Source organism: Xyrauchen texanus, chromosome 3 (assembly GCF_025860055.1).
Source record: "Xyrauchen texanus isolate HMW12.3.18 chromosome 3, RBS_HiC_50CHRs, whole genome shotgun sequence".
NCBI classification, from domain to species: domain Eukaryota; kingdom Metazoa; phylum Chordata; class Actinopteri; order Cypriniformes; family Catostomidae; genus Xyrauchen; species Xyrauchen texanus.
Window position 1 is genome coordinate 39,716,661 of NC_068278.1, and position 9,999 is coordinate 39,726,659.

Sequence of the window (9,999 nt, forward strand, 5' to 3'; positions counted from 1 at the left end):
GGGCTTGAATTAAAGCAGTGTCAAGGCATTCACAATTTCAAACGTCTTTACAAACGAAAGGTCTGGTTCCATTACAATGACATTGTGCTTTGATTGTATTCATGTTGTGTGGATTGTTGGATTAGTTATTATTTAGTTACCCTTGTGGTATTCCGTCTACCATTGTTGGTAGTTGTTCGTCATTATGTACTCTTGTGGTATTCCGTCTACCATTGTTGGTAGTTGTTAGTCATTATGTACTCTTGTGGTATTCCATCTACCATTGTCGGTATTTGAAAATCATTGTTATGTACCCTTGTGGTATTTAGTCTACCATTGTTGGTATTTGATTATCATTGTTACCTGTGGAAATATCTGTATATTATTAATATGTATGGTATGAATGTGTGGTTTTGACTTGTGCAACCACTGTTTCTAAATGAGGTATTATTATTGCTATTATTATTATTCTTTTTTTTTTTTAATTATTATTATTTTCTCTTTGAGATTATTGATGAAGGAAGCAGCTATTTTTTGGTTGTATAAATTCTTTGATAGACTGGGGTGGGGTTTAATAAGTTTTACTTCTTCCCACTCCATTTTCAAGCATAAGTGTATAAGTTATTATTATTGTGTATCTTTTCTGTTGTCACACTATTTTTGCTTGAAAATAAATAAATAAATAAAAAATAAATAAGTTTATAATAATAATAATATTGGTTAACAACATAGACTGAAATGTGGCATTATGTGAAATTTTTGGTAAGGTTGATTTTTAAAAACAAGTTGAGTGTTTAATTTTCTTACTTTAAATTTTTCCTTTTACTATATTTGTCCGGTTACAAATTATATAATTGATCAAGAATTTAATTCACTGACTGGAGTTTACAAATATAGGCATTCCAATATGGTTATTTAATATAATAACCAATTGTTATTGATTTTCCAAAATATTTTAATATATCGTGATGTTAGGGCTGGACAATTAATCAAAAAGTAATTGAAATCGAAATTCAGAAACTCTAACCTTTGTCATTTTCCAATGTCGGTTATTTCATTTTTTTAAATCGGTTGCTAATTTCCCCTTAAAAACATACTACCGCATGTGGGCACGTGACTCCGCCCCATCCAGTCCAGTCAGCGGAATGGAAGCAACATGGAGGCGAACTCAAACACTGAGTCAACTGAGCAGCAAGAGCAAGTTGTACCAAAGAAAATGCAGTGTTCGTCGTTTGGACACATTTTGGCATCAGTCAAAGGTAATACCACCAATCGGTTTCAACACTTGGAGCACAATAACTTTAACGAATACGAACAGTGCATGGCTCAAAAAAAAGAGAGAGACTGACAAGCGCCCAGTAACAAGTGCCTCCACAAAGCAGGTGTCGATAACACAAGCATTTACAAATTCCACACAATATGAAAAGGATACAAGATGGAAAATAATAACTGACGCCATGTATTACTACATCTTGAAGGATATGGCTCCCATAGCTACAGTGGAGCACAGTGGGTTTAAACACCTCGTTAAAACTCTGGACCAGAGATACACTCTGACATCCATCACAACCATATTTTTCCCATCCTGCCTGAAACATGAAAAGGTAAACATGCTAGTGTTTCTTAGTAAGAACCTAGAATAAATTATTGAATATAGATTGACAGTACAAGATCACTGAGAGGAAGATCAAATGCAACAGCGATCATGAGTCCGATTCAAATCTATAACGGTATGAGCACACAGCCTGCTAATCCATTAGAGGTGCCCTGTCCAAGCCCTGCTCTTGCTCTTAATCAGCAGGGTTCCTTTTAAATTTTTGCACATGGCATTATTTAAAACATTTGTTTACAGGAGATGCAAGTTATTTTCTACTTTTCACATTGCATTACTTAAAATAATATTTATTAAATAGTTATTTACTACTTTTCACATGACAATATTTAAAATAATTTATTTTCTTTGCAAAAAAGCAAGTTATTTATTTTCAAATTTTTAGGAATCTTGCTTTTTACACAAACTGAAATGTGACGTTTTCATTTCAAGCAATGTGTGCTTTGATTTCAATTGTACGAAATATTCAATAAATATTTTTAAATCACAAAGAAATGCACTCTTTCATTAGAAAAAAATATCCCACCTTTAATAGTTGAGCATATTTACAGTACAAACCTTGTCAGTGAACTATGAGGACAAAAAAAAATAAAAAAAATAATTGTTCAATAATCGTAATCGAGGTAAAATGTTCAATGAATCGAGATTTTGATTTGAGGTCATATCGTCCAGCCCTATATGATGTATACTGTTATCATGGTATAAAATTACTCATATCATGATACAAGATATTGGTCATATCTCCCCCCTAACTGGCGATTCCAGAATGCACGTGATGAGCTCAGTGGGAAAATAAATCCAAGATGGCGCATGAACACAAAATAGTTTACCATCATAGAAAACTGACCATTTCACCCAAAATGTGTGTGTACTATGCGTATTTATGCTCATTAGAGTTTTGCGTTGCTCTCGTGCCACCTGTATTGAAATCAGTTGTGAGTCAAGTCTCGCGAGCGATGCGTGTGACGTGTGCTATTTGAATGATGTGCGGAGCTGCCGTCTTTGAAGAACGTTCCAAAACGGTCTTTTATGAGGCATCATTTCAGTAAGGGTAATGCCATAGAAGGCAGCTCACTAAGTTTTTGAACACACCGATTGTCTTACCTCTTGTTTCATGTTGCCATGGAGTCTGTAGAAGTTGAGACATTTGTTTGAGGTGGTGTTGGGCTTCTCACATAGGACTGCAGTGAAGAGAGTGAGCAGAAATTCTACAGCCTCACAGCTGGACATGAACACAATCAGCTTCTGTCCATGTTCAATCTGTGTAAATGAACACAAAAACAGACTAAATACCAGTGATATCAAGTATTCATCGCATTTAACATGAGCCCGTTACGGTAAGCTCTAGCCAAGTTTATTATCATATACTAAAACTATGCCAGTCGTTGATTTAAAATAATTTTCATGAATGGGAATAACAAACAAACAAAAAAAGACTGAAAAACAAACTGATTTAACATAACAATAGTAATAGTAAAAATAGTACTTTTTCTTTATAACAACATCAAGCACCAATAACTGCTTTTCTAAGATATGGTTTCCTTTACCTTGCATTTGGCCAGTATGAAGGTGGCCAAACAGACTAGGCGGAGCTTGCTGGGCACAACCACCATGTGCTGCTGTAGCCTCTCAGGCACTGCATAGCTGTCTGACAGAGCTTGAGGGACCGCCTGGGGACACACTTCAGCTGTCTCCTCCCTCCCCTCTGACACATGGATGGTCACTGGGTCGTTCATACTGATACTGGCCAAGCGAGACAGCCCTGGATGTAAACAGGACAGAGACAGCATAATTGGTTTGTTGTATGTTTAAAGACACTAAAAATACTTTAATTTTGTAATAAAAGAACAGTACGATTTTTTTTAAAGGTAAAGGTGTGCAACCTATATCAGTGGTTCTCAATTGGTTTTGCTTTGGGACTCAGATTTGGTATGGTACATCATGTCGCAACCCACCATAGTAAAAAATTGTAACCTGTATTAAAATGTTCTTTTATCTTGCATAATTTTTTTCATGGTTTCCAAGTATAAGGGGATGTATCAAGTCACATTATTTTTTAAATCAAAAGCAAAAGATACAGGTAGTTTTTTCTCCCCCTTTTTAATAATTGAAAGGCCTATTTATATGAGCCGATTATATTTATCATCCCGTTTATTTCCTAATTTCAAACTTCATTCAAACACATATTACATGGGAGGAAAATGTCATAATTTGTCCCCATAAGTCTTGGAGGTATAGACTTTAAAACCCTTTATGTGCTCACCCTTACATTTACAGTGCAATGACATAAAAGCACAGGAAAGATAATTGAAGGCTCCTCATTACCATGGTTAGGTTTTATGAAAAAATTGTAGCCGAAACACATTTTAACTACAACTGCCACTGTTGTTATAAAAATGAGGTCCAATAGATTCTACCTAATAGATTATTTAATATGAAACTTTAGCATATTCGCATTGTGAAAACGTCACATTGCAGATGAGAAGCCTTTAGTTGAATGCAAGATTATCGTTAAATTTGTATCGATAGCCCTCAATTTCATTCACTTGGGCGGACGCCAAAAATATGTCAAATGGGAGAACCATGGTATTGTTCTTACTGAATAAACATGCGACCCAACAGTTGAGAAACAATGTTCTAAATCACGAGAGCACCAAATGAAATTAGCAAAAATTATTGTTTCCAAACAGGTTTCCCCAAAAATCTCATAAAAAATTAAGGGAAAAATATTTAAATTAAAAAGTGCTCTGGTAGGCTAAAGAAAAATTATGGATGTTTGCTTGTAAAAAAAACCTAGGATAGGCTTGTCCTCTCATACAGAGGCAGCAGAGACAGACCAGCCCAGAGAGACAGCAACTCCTGTCAACTCATACCAGCTTGCTTTTGCTAGAGTAAAGCCAGAATAGTACCATACCTCCCACAGCCTAAAGTGACCACTTCCACCACAGTCTCAGTTTACTCCAGACAAACACCCTTCATTGTGTGACAGTAGCAGTAAGCAGTCAACCAGCTTACCCTCAGTGAGTGTGGCTGAAAGCAGAACATTCTGTCTGGCAAGTCCAGTGGCATTCAAGGAATTAAGAATTATAGTCAGATCTTTCTCAAAGCCCAGGTCCAGTATCCTGCCAGTACAGAAAGCTAATGGTTAATACAGGCATACTGATATTTAAACCACAAAGTCATTCTCAGTTTTAAAATATGCACACATGGGAGTTCTCTGACCTGTCTGCTTCATCCAGAATGAGCCAGCGCACAGCACTGAAAGCAATACTGAGAGTGTTCTTGATGTGATCAACCAGTCTGCCTGGGGTCGAGATTAGAACATTAATGCCCTTCCTCAATCTGAAGCCAAGACAAAGAAAACGAAAAATAAAGACAAATGGAAGGACAGAAAACACAGTATAGATTGAAGTGACATTCAATAATGGAAAATATTTTCAGTCATAACAACTAGATGTATACAAATGTTCTATTCACAGCAAGTGCCAAATTTAGTTGTAAATTGTAGTTCAGGTCACTATCTAGTGAGCAGTGCGACAAAACAACAGTGCCAGCTACATCATATCTGATCTTTCTGCACTGTATTCTTGAATGTTTTTCTCTAGCACTGAAACACTCTTCACTGATGCCCTGTCCCGGTCCGCACCCGCTTCCTCTTTTCCCCACATGTGAGTAAACATGAGGTGCGTGTTTCCAGAGTGCCTTTAGACATACAGTTTTTTTCTTTCTAAATTTTGTTTTATTAATCAGCATGTTCCAAGTCTTTAATAATAAACAAATAGATATCTGTTCTAATTTTCTAACTCTGACAAGGATGAAAGACAAAACAATTACTAGTTTGTAGCATAGTCTTTCTAACTTTAAAGAAAATAGAAAAATGGTCCATTAAGACTTTTACATTTTCAAAGGAGGATACCCCTGAGGATACCCCTGAACCCCAATACAGTATCATTCCTCAGTCACAAGGGCTTCTATGCCCCCATACTTGGATATCTGTATGTAAAGAAATATGAAAGTAATTTTAATGTAAAAAATAAATAAATAAATAAAACTATTTAGGATTTAGTTTTCTCTTCTTTTTTTGGCAATTAAAAAAAATGTGCAATGTGCAAATGTGATTGAATATCGTGATAAATATTTACTGTATATAGACCTTTTGGACCTTCAGATTTTAGCCACCTTTCACTTGAATTGTACAAGCAAAGATATTTTTTTTTTTAATCTTTGTGATCAGCAGAAGTCATACACATTTGGGATGGTATGAGGGTGAGTAAGTGATTGGATTTTGGGTGAACTATCCCTTTTAGCAATACTGCAAATATAAGCACAGCTCTGATTCGTCCATAGACATAAAGCCACAGGCTGGGTGCAGCTTATCCAATCAAATCAGAGGAACAGAACTAACTGTTGTAAAATCTGCATTAAAGCAACTGCAATTCGTATCGTTAGATGAGTTGCACTATGCAAACCTGTTGCACAGCATGAAAATTATTTGCTTCATGTTTTGGGTCGCTCTGTCATTACGGTCTTGGTGTGAATTAACCTTTAATATTTTTTCTACATTTAAGACCCTTTTCTGTCTTTCACCTGGCTTTTTCTGCTTTCCTTTTCTCTCCTCCCATCAGAACTCCTGGCACGATCCACGTGAACGGCTGTAAAGAAAAGTGACAAGGGCTTTGAGATATGGCTGGTGTTTAAGATTGAAAACATAGTGGTTCAGTTATTTTAATATGTAATAATAATGTAACACCAATGCATATTCTCACTTTTAGAAGTTTCTGGAACATCTGAAAGCTCTGCAGGGCAAGCTGGGGGAGAATCAAAGCATCATGGTCAAGAAAAAAACAAAAAAGAACACAATATGGTTATATATATATATATACATATATATATATATATATATATATATATGATACTCCACAGATTAATAAAAATATGATAACAGCTTGATATCATTAATGAAAGCTACCTCTCTGGTTGGAACAATCACTACAGCCAAAGGCCCATCTGATCTCTGAAAGAGACCAAACAACTAGAGTTTAATTCACCTTATATTACATTGATAATGTTTTGAATCGGTCTCAAAAACGTACATAGTGTCAGTTCAACATTCATGCCCCCTCTAGCTAAACACACAGTACAATTAATTGTCTTTGAGCTTGAACAGGTGGCGCAGGACTGAACACAAAACATGGCCAATCATTATCCAATCATTATGAATAAATAAATGCATTTCATTAGGCAGCTACAGTCAGAAGAATTGTTTACCAAGAATATCACTATGAGCAGTCGGCTAACTTTTCATGAAGTGTGTTGCTTTAGAAAACCAGATTGACTTGCCTTCACTTTAAGCTGTATTGCTTGTAAGGACTGCACCACTGGAATTCCATAAGCCAATGTTTTTCCTGCAGAAGACAGATGTGGATAAGATCACAACATGCTGTATTGTTGTGCATTTGTTAAATTATTTATTTGATTTACACTGAACGCCATTAAAATTGATTTACAATCTTCAATTGAACATTTACTTGAATATTTTTTTCTTAATGAAAAATAAAAAGCCAATGTAAAATATGTTCCCACCTGATCCAGTCTGGGAGCGCACTACAGCATCTTTGCCGGACATCAACACTGGTATAGTTTGTTTTTGTACACTGCAAACACAGATGAAAATTAGGAAATTAAAGATGCAGACACAATAACCAAAACAAACATATGAGGGACATAAAGGGTACTGCACCTTGTCATACTGGTCACATTCAAGACCTTATGGAGAGTTGCCACCTGTGTGGAAGTGTTGAGACAAGGAGAGGTAAACATAAGATTATACAGGTAACTTATACTTTCCAGTTGATAGATCTGTTTAAAATTATTTCAAAAGAATGTTAAGACTTATGAAGGTCTTTATCAAAACTTCTTACCAAATGAGGATGTAGATTGAGTTCCTCAAACGTGTTACTGGTGAAGACATTCTCCTTTACCTGAGTCACTATAGGACTGAGAGAAGAAAAGGTTGATGTTTAGTAGACAGACCATCTCTCTTCACACAATGCCACTCAAATGGGTCTTTTTACCGAAGGACATCAGGGATCTCTGGGTTGTTTCTGAAGAGAGAGGAGGTCTTGATAAATGGTCTGCCATGGTCTCTATGCTCTTCAGAACCTTTCTTTGGAGATATTTTCATCTCTGATGGGGACTTTGCAGCAAAGTCTTCTCTCTGGTCCTTTCTTTCCTCTGTGTCTCTATTATTATTATTATTCCTCCGAGAGGGGCTTCTGTGGGTTTGAAGCTTTTGCTTCTGTGTATGTTGTTGACTAGTCTGATTAATCTTCCTCTGTTTGGAGGCACTATTCTCCTGTGGCTTAAAGACTGCCTTCCTCTTCAAAGATTCCTTATTTTTCTATAACATCAACAAATACATGTTAACAGTACAATACAACACAATCAAGATTAATAATCAAATAAAAAAGGGAACTACGGCAAGCAGTGGGTAATTAAAATGATAACACAAACAGTAGTGACTGACTGACTTACCCAAACCAATTTCTCTGCTGTTGATGGTGATCTTTGATTATTTTTCTTTCTGTGCAAGTTAAAGGGATTTGAAGAAATGTTGAGCATTATCACATCCTCGGCCATGGTAATATACGGAAGATCATATAACGCCTAAATTAATTAATATCTTTAAAAACTAGTAGCTAACGCCACACTGCTTAGTATCCTGCGTTTAAATGTGAGGCTTCTCAGTTCATCAAAATGCGAGTAACATGCAAAAACACTTTATCCTGGATAGCTGTGAGAGTAAAGATTCACACGTGTTTTTCTTCGAACAGTACAGCGTGTGGGCACTTCCGGGTAATTCAATTATCAAAATAAAAGTCCCACTACACACGCGCGCGCGCTAAACTAAGCAGCTCTAAGATACACACACTTGTTTTTATATTATTGTGGGGACACTCCATTGACCTAACACTCACAGAAACCTTTTTGCATTTTAAAATAATAATAATATTAAAAAACATATATTTTTGTATGTTTAATAAGCCATTTCCCTCTTGTGGACCGCTGGCTGGACATTTGGTACCCACAATGTTTTTTAAATATTGCTTAAAGGTGCACACTGTAATTTTTGACTGTGTGTAGTCTTGGACTATGATGCAGCATAATTTAATATCAATACATTCACAGTCAGCCATGAGTACTTTCATAAATGTGGGAAAGTGTCAAATAACAGGACAGTTACTGAGATAAAGCGAGTAATATTCGGCTGGTCATGTGATTCTAACATGGACCCTCTGCAGAATAAAACAGCTTTAGGTTACTGATATGACTGGAGTCTTCATTTTAATGTGAGTGGTCATGATTTACTAATATATATATATATATTGCAATGTATTGCAAAATTACAATTAATGTCTTTAGAAAAATATTACTGAGTGCACTTTTAAGATGAATCATCAAGTCTGTCAACTTTTAGGATTACACTAGCATATAGATGGCCTCAAATCTAAAATTTGTGACAAATTAAAAACCACAAGTGTGTCTTGCAGTGTTAATTTCTGTGAATTAAACTGTGTAAAGATGTTATTGTGAGGTCTTTCAGAAAGCGCCTGTTCTCTGAATGATGAGTAAAGTTAAAACGTGAATCTTTGTAAGATTCAATCCAATCCAAAATTTTTTTTACATAGCACTTCCTATCCATCAAGTAGTCTATGCAAATTTAAAACAATTAACACCTATCTTGAAAATCACAGCCCTTCTTCAGAGTATAAACAGATTATGATTTATGATGCATTACATTTCTGTAGCCACCTCTCACTTTGAATATGCACTGCCTTCATGTTTATATATTCAGAGGAGATACATATTCTGGACCTCATCTGCAGTAATTAAGTCAGTGTCTGCCTGTCATAATGAATTATCTGAGAGGAATTTGAAAATCAGTCTGTTAACATGGTCCTCTAACCAGTGTACTTGACTCCTGCCCCAGTGACCTCCAAGTGAAGAGAAAAAGAGGAAATTTAATAATCAAAGCAGGATCGACTGGTTTCCTTAGCATGAAGCCACTGAAGTGGGACTAATACTGCCCTCCACAAAGGGTCTGACTGGTCTGCCTTTTCTCGCTACATTAATTAAACATACGTAGTATTAGCAGGTGCCACGCACTCCCATGAGATCACACAGGGTCAGCAAGCCAAGAATTATTACTGGAGAGAAGAAAACACCAGCGGTTGGGTAATCTGTTTTTCTGTGATGCATTTGACAGTTGGGGTAAAGGCATGTTACTGTTCATGAAAATATCATAAATGTCAGAACTAAGACCACACCAGCACAACCAAAGTCATATTAATTAACAATTTATTAAGTCTTGTGAAATGAACAAGGTGGGATAACAAGAAAATTACAAT

General features: G+C 35.9%; 1 protein-coding gene across 1 annotated transcript in view; it reads right to left on the minus strand.

The window, feature by feature from the left end:
- Positions 1–8,431, minus strand: part of ddx31 (DEAD (Asp-Glu-Ala-Asp) box polypeptide 31) — a 35,756-nt gene extending 27,325 nt beyond the window's left edge. The window contains exons 1-13 of the mRNA XM_052103917.1: positions 8,126–8,431; positions 7,666–7,991; positions 7,513–7,588; positions 7,332–7,375; positions 7,175–7,245; positions 6,932–6,996; positions 6,561–6,605; positions 6,358–6,399; positions 6,179–6,243; positions 4,814–4,933; positions 4,607–4,713; positions 3,139–3,353; positions 2,696–2,851 (exon numbers count right to left, since the gene is read on the minus strand). Coding sequence (XP_051959877.1) covers positions 2,696–2,851; positions 3,139–3,353; positions 4,607–4,713; positions 4,814–4,933; positions 6,179–6,243; positions 6,358–6,399; positions 6,561–6,605; positions 6,932–6,996; positions 7,175–7,245; positions 7,332–7,375; positions 7,513–7,588; positions 7,666–7,991; positions 8,126–8,230 — 1,437 coding nt within the window. The 5' untranslated portion in view covers positions 8,231–8,431. The remainder of the gene's footprint in view (positions 1–2,695; positions 2,852–3,138; positions 3,354–4,606; positions 4,714–4,813; positions 4,934–6,178; positions 6,244–6,357; positions 6,400–6,560; positions 6,606–6,931; positions 6,997–7,174; positions 7,246–7,331; positions 7,376–7,512; positions 7,589–7,665; positions 7,992–8,125) is intronic.
- Positions 8,432–9,999: the final 1,568 nt, after the last annotated feature.